The following is a 19,221-nucleotide window of genomic DNA, read 5'->3' as shown; positions in this document are numbered from 1 at the left end:
GGAATACACTGAGAAAGAACAGGCTAATGCAGACCCTTCAGGTCCCCCTGTACACAGCATCAACACCTACCTCCAACAACCACTGGAGAGGATTCAGAAATACAAGGCTTTCCTCAAGGTGACAACTTCTTATAGAACTTGCAGCAGTCTTGCTAGGATATATCACTTGCAAGTGTAAGGCATTTTGCTTTTAGACCTGCATCACTATCACCTCAGTTGTGTTGAAGCCTCTACTGTAACATCCTCAGGAGCTCATTCGGAACAAGGCAAAAAATGGTCAGAACTGCTGCCTGCTGGAGGAGGCTTATGCAATGGTGTCTGCACTCCCTCAACGCTCAGAGAATACCCACCACGTCTCCATGATCGAGAACTATCCGGCCACACTGGAAGTACTCGGAGAGCCAATTAGACAGGTGGGATATCTTAACTAACTGAGGAATTCACTGATTAGGGGCGTGATTTTGTGATTAAATGTATATAACTTTCTGTATTGGGTTTTTTTGTGTGTGTTGTTTTGTTTGTTTGTAATTTTGCACTAGGGACCCTTCCAAGTGTGGGAGGGAGCGCCTGGAATTAGGACGTCCTCTAGAGGTCACCACCGCCACGTCTTCCTCTTTAAGAACTACTGTATAATCTGCAAACCCAAGAGAGACAGCAACACTGATACTCAAGCATATGTCTTTAAGAACATGATGAAGGTAAGACCTTTAATGTGATCACATCTTTTTTTTCTTTGAAAGATTTTCCTCTTTATTGTCATTTTTCTTGGATCCACAGCCTAAATGATGTTCTCTGTATTGTTCATCTTGTCACAGCTGAATAACATTGATGTGAATGAGACGGTGGAGGGTGATGACCGTGCCTTTGAAATCTGGCACGAACGTGAGGACTCTGTGAGGAAATACACCTTGCAGGCCCGAACTGTTACCATCAAGAACTCATGGTTGAGGGACTTCAGAGAACTCCAGCAGCGTTACAGCATGCCTACATGGAGTGAGCAGGACACACACACACAATCTAAGTTTTTGCTGTATCTTATCCTTTTTTTTTTTAAATTACTTTCAAACATTGCCTTTTATGATTAATCTGTTTTTACAGGTCCCCCTGACTTTGATGAAATTCTGGCAAACTGCACAGCAGAGCTGGGACAGACTGTTAAGCTGGCCTGTAAAGTCACTGGAGTGCCCAAGCCTGTGGTCACATGGTACAAAGGTATGAAATGTGCACAATGTTTTTTAGACATTGCTATACTTGACAATATATAAACGAATGGAGACTAACGGTACGTACCCTAAATCTGGTGCCAGCCTAACTTGGCCAAATGTGTGTTGTTAATGCACTGGTTTATATTTTGAATACAGATGGACGTACAGTTGAGGCAGATCCTCATCACATCATCATTGAGGACCCTGATGGTTCCTGCACACTGATCCTAGACAACATGACTGCAGATGATTCTGGCCAGTACATGTGCTTTGCCACTAGCTCAGCTGGCAATGCCAGCACTCTTGGAAAGATTACAGTTCAGGGTAAGCAGCAAATACCAGATGGTTTCATTCATGACTATAATGCAGCATTGGAGATAGCTATAATAACTCAGACTAAGAAGGAAATCCTTTTGCAGTTAAGGATTACATTTTTTTTGGCAGTTTACATTATATATTCATATTAAAGTGTGGAGGGATGAAGAGATCCTTCATCACTTCAGTGCATTTTTCTAGTGCTTAAACGTATAATCCATTTTGACGTGTTTTCCGACAGTACCTCCTCGTTTTGTGAATAAGATGAGGAATGCTGTCTTTGTTGCCGGTGAGGATGCACAGTTCACCTGTGTCATACAGAGCGCCCCCATCCCCAAGATCAGGTATGGATGCTTTACTTTATATTCATCACTGTGAAACTGGTAAAACATTTTAATAAAATTTAGTAAGTTATCTTGTGACTCTGTGTGTTAATCTCTGCTCTTTGTGTGTACCTGTTTAAGATGGTTTAAAGATGGCAGGCTGCTGACTGACCAGGAAAAGTATCAGACCTACAGTGAGCTCCGTAGTGGGGTTCTGGTCTTGGTAATAAAAAACCTGACAGAGAGAGACTTGGGACACTACGAGTGTGAGGTTGGTCTACACTATTCAGTACAATACTTGTATTATATTTGAATCATATGAGAAGTGTTTTTAATGTAATATGTAGAGAGAAAAAACAAGTCCTGTGAGTTTTATGAAACTTTAAATTTGAAATATGATACCCACAACAAACCCTGAAGAGTTCTGAGCAACTTTAAGAGTTCCAGTCAATTTTGAAAGCAGTAGTTCTAGTTTTAAAGAAAATGTATGTTAAATTTTTTTTTTAGTAATGTTAATTATGTCTTAGACCTAAGAGTTGACTATAAGTCAGTTGATATCAATTAGCAACAATAAGTCATCTTTAAGACTCTAAAAATATATCCTGATGTTTCCAGCTTTCCAACCGTCTGGGCAGTACCAAGTGTGCTGCTGATTTAGTTCTACCCTCTGCTGTGGCTCGCACTGGTGAACAGGCCATCACTATTGAAGGTAGGAAAACTGACCTTATCCTTGCAGAGGGACTCATTGTATAATATACACATTTTCCATGTTCTGAAGTCTATAGATCTGTTCTTTTTCATTTCAACTCAAGCTTAGACTAATCATCTTCTTTGTTTTTTCTGCTTCTTCTTCCATAGTTACTGAGCAGGAGATGAAAATACCAAAGAAAACCATCATTATGTAAGTGTTCCTGGGCTAAAATGACCCTCCTGCATGAAGTATGTCTGTTGCCTGTGTGAGACATCTATACAGTTTCCCTCAAGTAAGAAGTGTAGCTTTATCTTTTATTGTCAGATGATAATTAGGATAGTTGTCTGATGATAGATTTCCACTGCAGGAGCTGACTTGATTGGGATCTTTTTTTGTGAAGATACTGCTTACTAGAACGTGGGCTGAGAGGTTGGAGCAGTTCTGTATGTGTGCGTTCCTCTCTCTGGCCCCATGTATGCATTGTTGTGTAGTATTTAAAGCCTGAGTGCAAAGGATTCTAACACAAAGATGATGAAAGGATGGGCTGTTTTCACCAGGGTGCTGTCTTTTTTAACCAGCAACTTTATTTTTGCAGCTCCTCATACAGCATTTGTATGTCACTTCAAGTCAGTTTTATTTATGTAGTCTTAATCTATACAGCATTCAACACCCTCTAAGTTTAGACCTCTGATTCAGATTTGTATGTTTGTCTCCAAAAAGAGACAAACATACAAACGACATTGATTGTACATAGTAGACAGAAATATCAAAATTACAGCATGTAAAGAAAGGATGACTTCATATTGTTGTGATTATATCCTTTTAAACCATGCACTGTAAATAGGGCACAATGCTTTCTGGATACATGTGACATCCTTTCCTTTGCAGTATTTGGGGAGTCACCTTTTCCTAATTAGTTACATAGCTCAGTGTCACTTGTGCGGTTGAATTATGAGTGGCCATTTAAGCTCAACAGCTTCGATCATCACTGTGAAAACTTTTTTTTGCACAGATGATCTTTATCTATAGCACTAATATTGCGTGTGGTTGTCTTTTCAATCTAGTGAGGAGACTATAACCACTGTGGTGAAGAACCCACGTATGAGGAGGCACCGATCTCCCGGCTTAACTGTTGCTGGATCCCACCGATCTGAGACATCCACCCCAGAGCCCCCTACAGTCAGGACGAGGAGGATGCCCACTCCGAGAAAGACCACCATCCCTACCCTCTATGTTACTGAGCCTGAGGGTGCTGAAGCCAGGTCCATGGAGATCAAGCCCAGGTGGGTTGAGGTAGAGGAGGTCATCGAGTACAAGGTCAATAAATCTCCCAGGCTTCCCAGGAGGAGAGGCATCTCACCTGCAGGGTCTGATCGTGCAGGCACTCCCTCCAGACCCAAAAGGTCTCCACCAGAAAATCCAAACGCTAACAATTCCAACAACAAACTGGTGGAGCAGGCTCAAGCTGAGCTGCCGGGAGACGTCAGCAACCAGACGCTTTCCTGGGTAGAAGAGGAGGGAAATGCTCCCTCTGGTTCTGCCTCTGGAGAGCCTTATGAGGTCTCAACTGTCCTCACTGCAGCTGGAGAGGACAGCGACGACCTGGACGATCAACAAACTGTCATCTTTGAACCTGACGACGAAGATAACGATCATGATGTGCACAGAAAGCAGGAACCTAAGATCCTGAAACAAGGGGATCGCGTTCTGACCCTCGAGGACTTGGAGGATTACGTTCCAGAAGAAGGGGAGACCTACCGTTCCTCCAACGTCACAGTTGAAAAGCCGTGTGAGATCTCTGTGCTGCAGAGGGAGATTGGCGGGTCCACGGTGGGACAGCCAGTGCTCCTGAACGTGGGGCGACCAGTCGTAGCACCGAGGCAGAGGAGCAGCTTCTTCAGTCGCTTCAAGGAGCATCTCTCCAGCAGCCTTTTCCCGTCCACCTCCCCCCAAACCAGTGGAGCACGGTCCAGGACGGAGAGGCACGTCCCAATCCAAGTAAGCCACGCAAAGCTGGAAGTGAAGCCCTCATACTGCTCAGAGGTGCAGAGAGTTGAGGGCGGGCAGCAGAGCTTTAAAACAAAAGTGTCGACTCAGACCTACGGCTACACATCAGTGGGTAAGCCAGTCACTCTTCAAATTAGAGATAACCTTTATCAGAACCAGTAGAGGCAAACATTTTTAATTTGGTACCATAAACCCTTTTAGTCTTAAATGGGGACATTTCTACTTACATGATGAAAAGGAGCATATCCTAACCTCAAGTACATTTACTGCATTTGACAGACCATTCCATGTTGAAGCTTCCCATCAGAAAATAGGCTCTCTGAGTCTCTTTTTTTTTGTCAAATGGCTAGAGTCACCTTGTCTCTCTCGACTGGGCGAGTTGGAAAATGTAGGCATGTCACTGTAAGTAGGTTTCAAACTCATGCTGTTCCTTTACATCTGCTATATGTCATGAAAATGTGTTATACAATGCGCATGAGGGACAAAAACCTAGAAACTAAGGTTTGACATTTCATTGATGAAGAGGTTCATTGTCTGTTGCTGAGCTGTATTTTGTAAGAAAGAAAAACATCACATTTCACTTACACATAACTTCATGAAAACCTTGACTAATATTAACTGATCCAGGCATTATCTTTAGTATGATTCTTGCCATGTTCATATATATTTGTTTTGGTTTTACTTTTGTACCTTGCAAGAAATGTTGCCTTTTGCACTTTTGCAGTGTCTTGAATTCCTGGATCAGCAAACATTATTATTGACTTTTAATGAGGTCATGACTATATGTTTCAATTTCAGTGTTGCAATAGTTAAATATGCACTGATTATGTAACATTAACAACAGAACTTTAGTGACTGTTGTGGTCCATAGGCTGTTTAAGTTTAATCAAAGATGTACGGTCAAACTATAGTCAGTTTGGTAAAATCTCTACTACTTTGGTTGTTTGTGAACGATTTCTTGATGAGCAGTTTATATGAATATGGCATTTCTACAAGCATATCATGTAGTAGGTGAACTGACAACCTGTTTCACAGAAGATGTTTAACTGTGTTTGACTGCATTTGTTTGCAGATATGTCTACAGTGAATTTAGCTTTTTAGACATTTTTGACATCTGTTGATGCATTGCAATGACCTGTGAACTCACAGGATATCACAGGGATATTCATGTATGTGATAGAGTAGATGAGTGACTGCATGTACTTGCTTTTCCAAAGCAGATGTGTTTATCCAAAGGAACCTGACCTGTCATATTTGATTATGAGCAAAAGTCTGTGCTGAGTACTTGAGCTCACAGAATTTACTACCTTTTCAATGCAATTTAAAAAGTGACTAGAATAACTGCCTCCTTAAAGATGTGTGGTGTTGGTGTTGTAGTCTGCTATAAGGATCATGTTATGTAATAATATTGAAGGCACTAACAGATTGTAATTGCTTCTACTGTACATGTGTAGTTTTTGGAAATATGAGAAACATTAAATAAATGTCCTGCAAATAATCACTAGTTTCTTTCCCAATTCTTATTTCTAGCACACATACAAATAATTATTCTTCTAGTACTGTAACATATTTATTGGAGTTTCAACAGGTAACATAGTTTTACTGCTAGACGTTGGAAATACATAATGACATATTTTTACACAACAAGCCTAATATTGTAATAGCTGGTTAAGTCTGAATGGCAAACCAGAGGACTGCATGCATCTCAATGAATATGATGTAACATTTGCACATTTAATCAAATGAAGAATAAACAGTTATATCAGGAGCACACAATTATCTGCACAAAGGAATGGGTGTTACAAGGTGCCTGAATATAATTGTCTGGGTATTTTAAATATCCATGAAGTTGAAAAATTTGACAATTAAAAAATGTGTCAATTTACAAATGGTTTATAAATGTCTTTTTAGCTTTCAAGTAAAAGGAGATTTGTCGTGTGCTCAAGTCTAAGCAATATAAAAAAAGATAAACATGCCAATTAATCTGACTTCAAAGTTAAAAAGCTCTCCTTTTCTTAGGAATCAAAACAGTCCACTGAATGTTGTTTTACTCTACAGCTGAAGCTGCAGAGTGATTAAGTTAACAATATAAAAGTTTTACAAATTTACAACTGTAAAATAAACAGTTAAAACTGTTCTGTCGTAGCCCCCCCAAAAATAAAAAGCTTCATTCTAAAGTGACATTAGATGTACTATTGTTTTTTATTCTAAGCCACATTTTCTAACTCTATCATTAAATCCTTCTAGAGCACATCAGTATTTATCCTTATCCAGCAAACCAAGCTTTAATGGAGTTAGCACATTATGTGGCAATTTACAAAAAAATTCTGTAGAGTAAAAGCATTAACCAGCACTGGAATAGTTTCATTATTTTAACAGCACAATTGACTTGCATGTATCCCTTGTAAGTAAACAGCCGCCATGTTTTCCAGAGATTACTTATGATGCTGAAGTTTCCCTCCTGAACTAAATGTGCACAGAGGGCAGAGTGCTGATATCAAACTCTCACTATATCTGTCACCAGGACATTTTACTCTCTCTGCAAATCTTTCATTATAAACACAGTATAACTGTTTGCCCAAGAAACCATGAAGTGGTAAGGGTAGTATAACTTGCTGCCACTAACCAAGTTATGTGCTTTTTCATACCTTTGACAAACCAATTTATCCACAAGATGGAATGAATTAGGTTACTACCTGTTTGTGTTAGTCCACGCTGGTGAGAGGACCAAGCTGCACACCATAAATCCTATTCAACAGAAAACACCCTACCATGCCAGTCATATATCAAGTACGGATTATTGGAGTATCTTTTTTTCATATAACTGAAAATAAAAATATAAAAAGTATGTTACCATGTAATTCTAAACACTATGTAAAACCTTCATACAGACCACCACCTGAGGGAATGTACACAACTGGAATGGAGGTCTGCAGTTCTGTGAGGAGTGGCTGGATGGGACTAAAAAGGTGCCAGGATGCTGCTGTCTCCTACGAAGACATGTTGATCTTCTTGACCTTAGTAATTTCCTAGAGAAAGAAAAAAAAATTTTTTACAAACGTTCCAAATGCAGGTAGTTAATATTGATCATGAAATAAAGAAAAAAATCAATGGACTCGCAAATCTAAAGCAAAATTTTGTGAATTTTGCTGAACAGCGACCTGTGGCCACCAGTGGTAATTACAGAACAATGGCACATTGAATTTGCTTGAATAGCTCAAGAGTGAGTTTCTTTAAAAAAAATAAAATTAAAAATTAAAAATTTGTGACATGCTACAGCATAATGTTAACAGGAGCGAAAGTAGTGAAAGATCATACAATTAACCATCATATTGATGTGAATAACACAGCAATATCAACCTAAAATTAGATACATTTGCCGCCACAAGCTATTGGTCATACCAGACCAAATGATACTGTGGCAACAAAACCCTGAGTATACTGAACAGAACAAGAGTGCATTTTATTTTTCATAAATTGACCATATATATATATATATATATATATATATATATGGTCAATTATATGTATATATATATATGTGTGTGTGTGTGTGTATATATATATACTCTCCTTAAATACTGTTGCTACGTCTGTCATGCTTTCCTTTTGATGGCACATGTGAAGTTTACAATAATGGAGGCAGATTAAAACTTAAAATTCACACTTAATCTTTAAACAATAGGTCCTTAATTTCAGACTGGGGGAGATAAAAGCAGGACTCTCATTCTTACTGGGTGACAATGAATTTTAGTGGTGAAGATAACTGTCACTAACAGATTTTATCAGCTGTAGCTACATTACTAATAAAGCTACCATTTTTAGATGCACAACTAAAAGCATTAAAACAGTATTTCAATGTGCGTTATCTATGTAAAAGTGTGTGGAATGTGTGTGTTGCAATTGTAGCTCACCTCAAGAAGAGTGTGTTTTAACTGCCCGTAAGCTTCATCCAAATTATCATTGACAATTACAACATCAAATACACCAGGTTCTTTACCTAGAGGAAGATAAAATTATTCTTACAGCCATGATTTGAACATGTATGTTGTTAAAAAGTTTTTTATGATCAAACTCAAAGTCAATACTTACTAAATTCCATGTCCACCTTGGCTGCATGTAAACGCTTCTGGAGGCTCTCCTCTGACTCTGTTTTTCTGTCTCTTAAACGTTTTTCCTGAAACAATAAAATCCAAAAGCAGACGTCAATGAACAAAAGGCAAAATATTCATAGAGCATCCAAAACCTGTATGACCAGATACCTATGGTACAAAGCAAACTCAAGGTCACACCCAGGAACTCCTTTATATAATAATAGGAACCTCCTGACGCAGACTGGTTTTTCAGTGAAAGGCATTTCCCTCCGTTCTCACCAGGACTTCCATGGATGGTGGCTGGATGGAGATGTAGATGGGACTGAGGTCTGTCTCTTTGATGTTCCTCACACCCTGCATGTCAATGTCAAGTATACAGATGAGGTTCTTGGCCTGGACGTCTTGCACAGCGGCTTTACTCGTCCCGTACATGTTCCCGGAAAACTCTGCGCTCTCGATGAAATCACCCTTGTCGATGCCTGCCTGCATCGCCTCCCGTGTAACGTAGTGGTAATCTGAAACCCCAAAATAAGGAAACGTATGTACAGAAGGAAAAAAAAAATGACAAAACTGCTGACTGGAAATTAAAAAATGAGCCATTAGCTTGGTCACGAAAGAGGAGGAACATTCTGTACCTTTGCCATTCTCTTCCCCAGGTCGAGGTTTTCTTGTTGTGTCTGAGGAATGAAATCACATTTATGTCATAGTCTGTGCTGCATTTGAGTCTAAAGCTAAATGATTAGTTCATTTGCATTTGTTTGTTTACTTGAGTGACAATAAGCACACACATATACATCCACACTGTTAGCACACTTACGGGAGACGCTGAAGCCAAAGACACTGTCGTATTCCTTCATGAGTTTCTTTAGCAGAGTGCTCTTCCCTGCCCCGGACGGGCCGCTAAGCACCACAGGCCTTGGTCCAGCCATAGCTGAAAGAGAGGCAGAGAAATGAGGGGTTTTCAGTACTGGAAACGAAAGGCTGAGGCTGAAAGAATTACACAAAACCACTGGAGTCTTGCAGCATGAGTCATCACAGGAGCCAGTCTGTCCAACCAACGTATAACTTTAAATAGACAGCAGTTTCACACCATTAGAGCAGGTTAACATGTTTGGACAAGTCTTGCTCTGGTGCGATAAACATGATAAAATGATAAACCAGCGGTTCTCAAAGGCAGACCGAGTGATGAGACCAAAATATCTCCCACGGGAGCAGAGCCTATCAGCAGAGGTTAGCAAGCCGTGAGGTTACCATGGTGCTGGGGAGGAACAAATACTCACTAATTGGAGAGCCCTTCTCCACTCCAACAGCTAAGAATTACTGAGGACTGAGCAGAAAAAATGCTTTTAATACAGACTTGAGGATGTCATTCTGCCCCAAGGACGGGAGAAAATGTCCTAGAACCTGGTGTACTGCAGGGACTGACTGGACTTGATGCCCACGAGGTGGTGCAAAGATATGACTGACATCTCACATGGCCATCCTCTGGGTTAAGAGGAGCCAAGCAGGAGTTGTAAATGGAAAGCATATTGCCAGGCATTGCCGAGGCAAGAACACCCCAGCATGTGTAACACTGCTAGGAACAGTGGCAGAGGTGGGAAGGTGCTAAAGCTAGCTAATGCTAACAACATACAAAACTTGTGTGCTTAGGCAAAAAAAGAGGAGAACAGGCACAGGGTGTTAAGCTTAAGTCCCTCCCCATTCCACATGCGACTTTGTTGATAAAATGTCTCCACCTCCTGCGCATGCTCACAGCTCATATGTAGGCATTTCTGACAGTCAGGAAGAATGAAGCATGATTTCCTTTACCTAAAATATACAGCCATCGAGTCACTGACAAGCCTATAAGGGGAGTAATTGCAGTATACAGGTTTGTAAAACAGCTAAAGTGATATATTCAACACAACTTCATTCCCCTTTACCAGTGATTTCAAATAAAAGAATTCAATCTGTAGTGTTCCTTCTTACCTTTCCTCAAAACACACAGAGCGAAAGCAGACAGGGTGGTTAAGTGAGAAGTGAGCAGGGAGGGTCTGACTGTGTGTTAGGTGGATTGTGTACAATAGCAGGATGGAGGAGGGAAAGAGAGGGCAGGGCCGTGTTTACACACCACTAGGCTTGTCGTAGAAATGTAATATTTTGAGAGGATTACACATAATGATGTGATGCTGCAGAAAAGACCCATGTGTGTATTATTTCTAGTCCAAAGGCTGAGACATTCTTCAAAGTATTTATAAAAGTTTTTCAGTAACACTCCAAACAGATATCAGCAATAAGAAACCAGCTGTGCTGCTAAGCTACTAAAACTACAGTGGAGAGCTTATATCAGCCATCGTGTTCAATAATTAAAATTAATAATTATAGTCCTATTACTTACATCAGTATCAGGTATCAGATGGGTTGGCAATTACTCCAAAAATGAGTAATCCATATAACATGATAACATGCACTAAATTACAAAAAAAAATATGTACACTATCCTAATCCATCTTTAAAAACAAAAGTGAACTGTGCTAGACTTTGGCACGTCTCTGTGGTCTTTTAACAGAAAAGAATAAAATCACAGCATTGGGAGTTGTCTTGTCTCCAGGCAAACCAGATGCAGCGAGGTTGTGTTTGCAGGTGCAAATGACAAGAGTCATTCTCCATTGGCTCTTGAATGCTTCCCATAAACAGCAACATGGCTAATTAAAGGTGCAGGAGTTCCTTTTTCAGAGATCAGTGAAGAGGCCTTAGAATTTTCAAAGTCCTGTTTTAGAATGGGCATTAAACCTCCTCCTCAAACCCTCCACCACCGGATGATGTGATCCATGAATCGGTTTGGGCAGCTTACAGTGGTTTGCTGTTATCGTTTAGAAACAAGCAAGGCTGCAACTACCAAATATTTCTATTAAATTATTTTATTATTTATTATTTAGTGTATAAAATAATAAAATAAAAAAGATGTCCAAAGTGATTAACTGATTAATTTTCATTTCAGCTCTGGAAGTAAAGGAGATTTTCATGCCCATTGCAATGTACACCTGCTGTACATTCATCAAACATTCATTTAAAAAAAGAAATACATTTCTAAAAGCCTCATCAAGTTAGCTTAACAACAGATTGCCAAAATGAAAAAATAACCTGTGTAATGACTGAATAAGAGAAAACATCATAAATTCATGAACTGATAATAAAAAGAATCATCAGCTGCAGCCCCAGCATGTAACACTACCACTGCCACTTGAAGAGTCTCCTTTTGCCTCTGCGTGTCTACAGAAAAGTTCGATCACGGAGTCGAGATGAATTAATTCTTCAAACAGGCAGAAGTTCTGTGTCTTATTCAAGGAAGGAAACCTCCACCCCAATAATTAACAAGATGTAATTTGCATTTCTTACTGACAAAGTGTCTGAAACTTGCAGCTCCCACTCACTTGCACAAGGGCCAACCTCTCGTAATTTGATTAGAGCTCCGTGACAGGAAATGAGAGGCATGTGAGTTTACTATCAGGACGGGCTGACACTTATTAGAAGCTGTACTGTGCTTGACTTTAACCTTGTGCACTAAATCTCATGTGAGTGATATTTGCCTGAAGCAAAGTTTCAGTCATGTGAAATCTATTAGACTTTAGTAGTCACATGAGTTGATCGACAAAGAATTGATCAGCAAAAAGTAACAAATGTTTCATCGTTCCAGGTTCTACTATGTGACAATTCTTGACAGTCTCACCAGTAGTGAAATTAATCATTTGTTGTAGCCCTAGAATACATGCATACAAAATACACAGTCTGTCAAAACAGTAGTGTTATTAGTTCAGTTTACCCCACAATAGAGGTTATTTATGTGGGCACACGTTAAACCAGTTTTCTTCTTTATTCTGTGTAATGCTGTGATTTTATTCTAACTCATTTTATCTTTTGACAAAACTACGAAAGTAACATTTCCCAGTCATTACTATCATATAGTGAGTGTCTACAGCCTTGTGCCAGACTTATCTAACAGATAAAAACAATTAAATCAGGCACTGCAAACTGCACTTTGACTCACTGGTAGGAGCAATAAAATGTTATTGATTTAAACCTAGAGAAGATGAAAATGCACTGGACTGTTGTGTGCACTGATGCTGATCACATAAAAACTAAATGACCTTGTTGTCATTGGCTGAGATAAAGATGCAGCATATATTTACTAGTTACTGTACAAGATTTTACATTCAAAACATGTGATGGGTTTTAAAATACACACATAAATGTCATAAATTCAACTACTAAAAATCAAACAGTAGCGGTTTTGTTGCATAAATAATAGTGAAGATTAAATGATGATTATAAAGGTTGCTATAATTGTTACATGTATCATGTTGCTGTGGTCACTAGGTTATGATTAAGATTTTAGCAAGACTTGGTTAGCGGTGCTTTTTTGTTTGTTTATTTTGCCTTTGTGGAAGAGTATTATGACAGAAAACAGTGCATGTATTTAAATCATATTCAGTGTATCTTGTATTTTAATAAAAAGAAAAGTTTTAGCGAGTTAGTTTTTACAACAGCAAATCATTTAATAATATAATGCATAACAGGATATCACTCACAGGGGTAATTTTTCTTACTATGATCATTTAAATATATTTTCTTGTCAATACGTTTGTACTTTTACTTAATAACATTTTGAATGCAGGACATTTACTTGTAATGGAGTACACTGTGTTTTTATATTGTTGCACTGGTACTTTAATCTCAGTAAAGGATCTGAATACTTCTTCCATCAATGAATGAATGACCAGTTGAATGAACAGTTGTTAGCAAGAAGAGACATAGCCCCCTTACTGAGGACTACTAAGTGACATTGCATCATCTAAACTTAATCCAGCTCAGTAAACAACAAGAATCTTCTCCTGCAGTAACGGTGCATAAAAACAGTCACGTTGAGGGAAATGAATGGCTGTTTCTTCGCTACAGTGGTACGGCAGGCAGTTCAAACATATCAAGATTGTAAAAAAAAAAAATCGAACAAGCAAACATCCTCCTTCTTACCTGAAAATAGTCTGGAAAAATAGCTCATGTACATCGGGAGTCACGTTTGTCTAAGACTGCGGGACCGTGTCTGGAGGGTTTGGGTTTTCTCCCTCCTCCGCTGCGAGAGCCATTAGGGAACCTGTGCTGTCTACGTCATCACTGCGGGTCACAACATTAACACGTCACGCCGAGAATGCGCGACACAAACCAAATAAACGTAAAGTTTTACTAACATTAGCCAAACTTAAGATATGGTGCAAACGATGGCAGTTTAAATATATGAATGTAGTGGGCTGGTAGCTACATTTTTCCTGCAACGGAGAGATTACTAAAAGCGCGGAGAGGCGTTCGTATTACTGTAGCTTTGTTTTCAGGCTGCCACAGAGTGACGTACGCTGTATTGCATAGCATAGCATATCTGTTGACGCCGTTTTACTCAACTATTCCTCTGGCGCTCTGTAGTCCTTTCAGGGGAATACGAACAAATTAGTTGCCGGGTTAGTCCCACTGCTTAAGGGAAACCTGGTGGTGGACCAGGAACCACGGTGGTCCGATCAACGCATGAACTCTCCGCAAAACTCCCCGGATGAGTGACCGCTGAAGGCCTGACCAATCACGCTGCTCGTGTGCTACCGTGGCTAAAAGTTAGCTAGTTGAACTAACGGCCCGCTGCTCTCAGTCTAAAAGTAACTGACTAAAAATGTTTGGTTCTTCAAGAGCTGGAGGGATCCGGGGAGGCCAGGACCAATTCAACTGGGATGACGTGAAAGTCGATAAACACAGAGAAAATTATCTCGGTAAGTTCGCTATCGGCGTTGACCAGAGACGATACTAACAGCCGCCTGCTAACTTAGGACCAACAGCGGAAGACATTTAAAACCTCACACATAATGGCTCAAGCGCCCCACGTACTGCTTTTACATACCTTTTGTTGTAGAGTCCCTCATTCCACAGTGTCTGCGCTGGTCTAGTCGCTTGGTTTTCTTGCTGTTTTCCACTTTACAAACAGCAGGTCCTAGCTTTCATTGCTCCCCCCTCTCTCCTTCTCTCTCTCTCTCTCTGAGCACTCATACGTAGTCACCCCGTTATCTAAGCCACCTGCCAACATGTCAGCATGCTAATCAGGAGCGACGTAGCACCCACCACAGCTGCGACATAAAAGGTTAAAACAGAGTACTGTTACACAACCTGCTCAGCAAGTCAAATAAAAAAATAGAATGCGTATAATTTCCGCGCACATCCTGTCAGCAGCAGGGATTTTAAAATCTACTGAGCTCAACAGGTGACCCTGGAAAGAGGATGTGACTCAAAATGTGCGTGTCCCAATTTCCTCCTCATTCACGCGTCCAGTCAGACCCCAAAACAGAATTTAATGTGTGCTGTTCCAGTGAGTCTCGATAATCAAGTCAGCATCTGCAAACACCAGTATCCTCATAGAGCTGCAGTGATTTAGTTGGTCATTCTACAAAAAAATGATCAGTGTTTTGTTTGTTTTATACAGTTTAATGAGTCAAGTCATTTTCCCAAATAGTATCACTGTTAGATATGTGATGGTTTGGCTTCTCAAATGTAAACATTGCTGAATCTTTTGGAGCATTGTTCTGAAAAGACAGCATCTAGAGACAAAAGGATGAGAATCTGATTGGCTTTTGTAGTTAAAATTCACAGGGTAAAACTTTTATTTTAGTACAGTGGAAACAACGTGTATATTGTGTATTTCTCTACGGCTCTCAACTCTTTTGTGTCATTTCCAGGGAACTCTTTGATGGCACCAGTAGGACGATGGCAAAAAGGCAAAGACCTGACATGGTATGCAAAGGACAAAAAAGGAGGCGCAGCTTTGTCCAAAGAGGATGAACTTGCTGCTGTCAAGGCTGCAGAGCACGAGGCACTGATGGCTGCCCTGTATGTATGACTTCTTAAAAAGAGAAATGGCTAACAAATGCAAACATATATTGACAAATGTAATCCATTTATGTTTTCTGTTCTCAACCTAGAGGGCACAAGAACATAAAGAGACAACCAACTGGCCTGACTAAAGAAGTATGCAACTTTGTTCAGTTTTGCTTTCAGTTGAAAGCTTTTTTTTTTTTTTAATTGTCTGCTTTAAAAATACTGAATGATATGAATTTTATCCAATTTTGATACTAGGATCTTGCAGATGTTTGCAGAAGGGAAGAGGCTGATGGTGAGGAGAGAAACGTGGACCGTGTCTCAGGCTTGGGAAGCTCCAGGTGATTTTTTTTCTGTCTTCTTAATGAGAAAGCGTGGGTCTATTTTTGTTCAGTTAAATTGTTGCTCTTGACGTTCAAGTGGTGGCGAGAGAGCTGCTTATTTGAATGTACTGTGATTGTAAAGTGTTTTTCTACAAGTGTGTGCTTCCATGTACAGTGCAGGGTCAAGGAAAATGGTGCTCTCCCAAAAAGAAAAGGAGGCTGCTAAATTAGGCTTACCAGTTTTTACAGTAAGTTTGTTTTTCGTCCACTGCCTTTTCAAATGTCACAGAAGAAGGAATAGTTCACATCTTTAATATATTGATATTGATAATATTAACAATGTACAAAGCAGTATGATGAATGAAAGTGACTTGTTGAGAAGTTTATATCATGCGATCTGCACCATGATGCAGAGTTAAAGAAATGCTGTCTTTACAGCACCACAAGACTGAGGGTCGACCAGAAACTGCAACAACAAGAACCACTGAGAGTGTAGGAAAAAGAGAACTGGAACCACAGTGGGTAACATTAATTACCACCTATATCACATTTCAAGCTCAAAAAACATCAAACATTCAGTTCTACTGGGGCAACTCTGACCCTGTATCCAATTTTCAGTTTTTACTTGAATAATAATTATTGTCACCACTTATTTTTAAACTCTAGGCATGAGAGCAAAAAGAAGAAGAAAGAAAAGAAGAGCAAAAAAGAGAAAAAGAAGAAGGATAAAAAGAGGAAAAGGCAAAGAAGAGACTCATCCTCCTCAGAGTCAGATGACGACAGAAAGAGGTTGGTTCATTTCTCCATGTGGAGATTTTGGTCATCAGAAGTCACCGGTCATCTGAGAATGAACAAAATAATGGAATTATCACAAACCATGGCTTTAAGAAACAGATGAATTTGGTTTGGGAACAGAGGCAGTCCACCAAATTTGCAATCTTGCAGACATGCTATGATACAGAAGGTTTCCTCTGTCAGCACTAGATGGCACCAAGGCACTTTCCTGTACACAGCAACTTCTAAAAGTTGGGGAGCATGTATCCCAAGATGATAGCTATATCATGTAAATCAGGTGTTGGTTGGGCATACCAGATTGAATAATGGAAATTATGTGCTTCAGTAATTGGTGCCAGCAAGGGAGTATTCACAATATAAACCAACATATGATGTAGAGAATTCATGATATTAACTGCTAAATATACAGACATTTGTCAGTGCAGTAGCCAGTTATATTCAGTAACAGCTGCTATTTTGTATTTTCCGCGGATGTCACTGCAAAGCTAGTCGGGCAATTACTTCTTCACCAGCATCACAACATCTTAACTGATCCTCACCACAATGCTAGTCCCTGATTGTCTGTTTCCTTTTACTCTTCAGGCACAGAAAGGACCACCATCATCATAATCCATCATACCATAGTCAGACTGGAGCCAGACCCCATGACAGCCATTCAAGGGGGGGCACAAAGGCTGAGCGACAGCCCTCCCACCCCCATCATCGACAGCAGCGGCATGACACAGACTCCTCTGACGGGGGGTCTCCTGTCTCCCGTAACCCTGCCAGCCACAAGATGGCCCCTGCTGGTGCCACACAAAGCCACAGGCGGCGCCACGACACAGACTCGGACGACTGATGCCCCCCGTGTCCCTGCAATTCAAAGATGCATAATGTGGACAGAGCGCTCTACAGCAGCTCGACTGGCCCTGAAGACCTCATTTACCCTGGACGACCATACAGACAGACAAGGCTTTGGCCTCCTGTTTTAACTTTTCACTGAACCAGTTGGTCTGTTCATCACAGGACACTGGTGTTTTTTGTTATTTTGGGTTGTGTTTGACACCAAGTTAATTCTATGTGATTATACCACCAATATTTTCTGTATTGTAACAGGCTGTGGATTTTTAGTTTTTATTTCGTTAGATAAAATATCATGCAAAGATAAAAATTGTTTGAATAGCAAATGGAATGATCTTTTATTCCTATGTCTTGCCCTGGTGGCTGTTTCTGCTCAGGAAATAATAGAAATTGTTGCTGCAGAAACTTTTATTGTGCCATAATTGTGTGTTCCTGAAGTTTAAGTAAAGATTTCAAAAACAGATACAGATTTAGTTATCATTTTTATGTGTCTGTTTTAAAGGTACCATACAGGTATAATGGTATGACTGTAGCTGAAGATTTTGAAGGTTGCAGCAAGTTGTGTCACAGATAAAACATATCAGTAAGCATCAGTCACACAATGAAAATACTTAAATATAAGACTTCATGGCTACCTCCTGCAAAATTGAGACTACATTTGAAAAATCAATTAAGTGTATTTCTCTTGAAAATCCTCTAGGATGCTACTCTCCTTGATGCCTTTTTGTCTTCAGACGTGTCCTCCATCCCGCTGTGCCTCTTGCACTACTCAGCAGCTCTGGTCCTTTTCTTTTTCTCAGTCATCCCAGCGCTCCTTAATCCCTCACCGTTCTAAGGTTGAGCTCCCCGACTGGTGCGATACCATTGGAATGCTCTCCACTGGTCATAATAGAGTGTAGTGTTTGCATTTGCCCTGAATTGGTCTGAAAGAGGGTATTCTGCTTGCTGGCACCTGGGGGGTGCACTAAAAAAGAGCAAGGCATTCATAAAGAAGAGTGCAAAAAACCAGGCTGGTCCTTTTATATGGCCGAGTACCGTTAGACCGCCACACACAAACCAAGCTGATGGAGCAGCAGGAGAGGAGGCCAGACAAAGCCACCCCATGAGGGATCCAAGACTCGAACTCCCTCTCCTTGCACCACCGCCGTACTATCCTGCCATGTTTTATAGGCTTGGCTGCATTAACCACGGCAGCCTAATCAACCTGCAAGAATGCTGTCCTAGATTGCCACCCCTACACAATGTGAGTCAGGGTGTGCTCTCCACATTACTGCTTTAACCCAAACATTGGGTGGTTTCCATCACCTTGGGGCATCACATTTCTTCCTAGGTCAAAGGGTGACCACCCCAACAGTTTACTCTGACACCAAATAATTGGGTCTGTTGTTAAATCACAGCATTGTCTCCTGAAGTCTATTACTGTTCTATTAGGGTGTGTAGCATATTATTATTATTGTCATTTATTTACTCATTAATCAGTAACATGTTAGGAAATGTATTCATTCATATTCAAGAAAAGTAGCACATACTCTTGAGAAACTTATTTGCTCTATAAGGTAAAATGATTAATCTATCAAAATTGATCCATGTTTTTGCAAACCAACTGACCAGTCATTTCAGCACTACTGTCCATTTTCGGGAGAAGGATAGACAAGATATCGCCAAGTGGGGAGAGAAGCTACATCACATTTGTCAACATTTCAGTAATTTTATTGCATAGTGAAACAATGAAAATCAACTTCA

General features: G+C 40.1%; 3 protein-coding genes across 21 annotated transcripts in view; 2 read left to right on the top strand and 1 right to left on the bottom strand.

The window, feature by feature from the left end:
- The window catches only part of obscnb (obscurin, cytoskeletal calmodulin and titin-interacting RhoGEF b), a 54,471-nt gene extending 48,432 nt beyond the window's left edge, over positions 1–6,039 (top strand). For all 16 annotated transcript variants that reach the window (XM_051069950.1, XM_051069949.1, XM_051069948.1 and 13 more), the window contains 11 exons: positions 2–118; positions 249–413; positions 540–698; positions 816–993; positions 1,099–1,212; positions 1,362–1,529; positions 1,762–1,864; positions 1,985–2,114; positions 2,459–2,552; positions 2,702–2,744; positions 3,599–6,039. In XM_051069950.1, coding sequence (XP_050925907.1) covers positions 2–118; positions 249–413; positions 540–698; positions 816–993; positions 1,099–1,212; positions 1,362–1,529; positions 1,762–1,864; positions 1,985–2,114; positions 2,459–2,552; positions 2,702–2,744; positions 3,599–4,703 — 2,376 coding nt within the window. In that variant the 3' untranslated portion in view covers positions 4,704–6,039. The remainder of the gene's footprint in view (position 1; positions 119–248; positions 414–539; positions 699–815; positions 994–1,098; positions 1,213–1,361; positions 1,530–1,761; positions 1,865–1,984; positions 2,115–2,458; positions 2,553–2,701; positions 2,745–3,598) is intronic.
- Positions 6,040–6,098: 59 nt separating this feature from the next.
- guk1a (guanylate kinase 1a) lies at positions 6,099–14,933 on the bottom strand. Of its 4 annotated transcripts, XM_018676373.2 has the most exons (7): positions 13,646–13,786; positions 9,453–9,566; positions 9,271–9,312; positions 8,915–9,150; positions 8,634–8,718; positions 8,456–8,541; positions 6,099–7,570 (listed from the first exon to the last, which is right to left on the bottom strand). In XM_018676373.2, exons 1-7 carry the CDS (start codon positions 13,677–13,679, stop codon positions 7,532–7,534), a joined length of 636 nt encoding a protein of 211 aa, XP_018531889.1. In that variant the 5' UTR covers positions 13,680–13,786; the 3' UTR covers positions 6,099–7,531. The 4 variants fall into 4 exon arrangements, with proteins under 4 accessions (XP_018531889.1, XP_018531887.1, XP_018531884.1 ...); XM_018676371.2 differs by lacking the exon at positions 13,646–13,786 and adding an exon at positions 14,553–14,933 and having other exon boundaries at positions 8,915–9,312; XM_018676368.2 differs by having other exon boundaries at positions 8,915–9,312.
- On the top strand, positions 14,275–17,941 carry lg4h1orf35 (linkage group 4 C1orf35 homolog). Its single transcript, XM_018676365.2, has 8 exons — positions 14,275–14,424; positions 15,382–15,532; positions 15,625–15,670; positions 15,779–15,861; positions 16,019–16,091; positions 16,282–16,361; positions 16,510–16,632; positions 17,221–17,941. The coding sequence occupies exons 1-8, from the start codon at positions 14,328–14,330 to the stop codon at positions 17,474–17,476; spliced, it is 909 nt and encodes a 302-aa protein (XP_018531881.1). The 5' UTR covers positions 14,275–14,327; the 3' UTR covers positions 17,477–17,941.
- The last annotated feature ends 1,280 nt before the right edge of the window (positions 17,942–19,221 follow it).

This window comes from Lates calcarifer, linkage group LG4 (assembly GCF_001640805.2).
Source record: "Lates calcarifer isolate ASB-BC8 linkage group LG4, TLL_Latcal_v3, whole genome shotgun sequence".
In the NCBI taxonomy this organism is placed as follows: Eukaryota; Metazoa; Chordata; class Actinopteri; family Centropomidae; genus Lates; species Lates calcarifer.
This window is presented reverse-complemented; position numbering and strand designations above follow the sequence as displayed.

What these genes read in the sequence shown, in the direction of transcription:
- guk1a (XM_018676368.2), bottom strand. Translation starts at nt 13,679, where the DNA reads ATGTACATGAGCTATTTTTCCAGACTATTTTCAG. An exon ending in TTTTTCCAGACTATTTTCAG is followed by an intron (nt 9,567 to 13,645) that starts GTAAGAAGGAGG and finishes CCTCTCTTTCAG; the next exon opens with CTATGGCTGGACCAAGGCCT. An exon ending in CACCATCCATGGAAGTCCTG is followed by an intron (nt 8,719 to 8,914) that starts GTGAGAACGGAG and finishes TTATTGTTTCAG; the next exon opens with GAAAAACGTTTAAGAGACAG.
- lg4h1orf35 (XM_018676365.2), top strand. Translation starts at nt 14,328, where the DNA reads ATGTTTGGTTCTTCAAGAGCTGGAGGGATCCGGGGAGGCCAGGACCAA. An exon ending in ACACAGAGAAAATTATCTCG is followed by an intron (nt 14,425 to 15,381) that starts GTAAGTTCGCTA and finishes TGTCATTTCCAG; the next exon opens with GGAACTCTTTGATGGCACCA. An exon ending in GAGGCACTGATGGCTGCCCT is followed by an intron (nt 15,533 to 15,624) that starts GTATGTATGACT and finishes TTCTCAACCTAG; the next exon opens with AGGGCACAAGAACATAAAGA.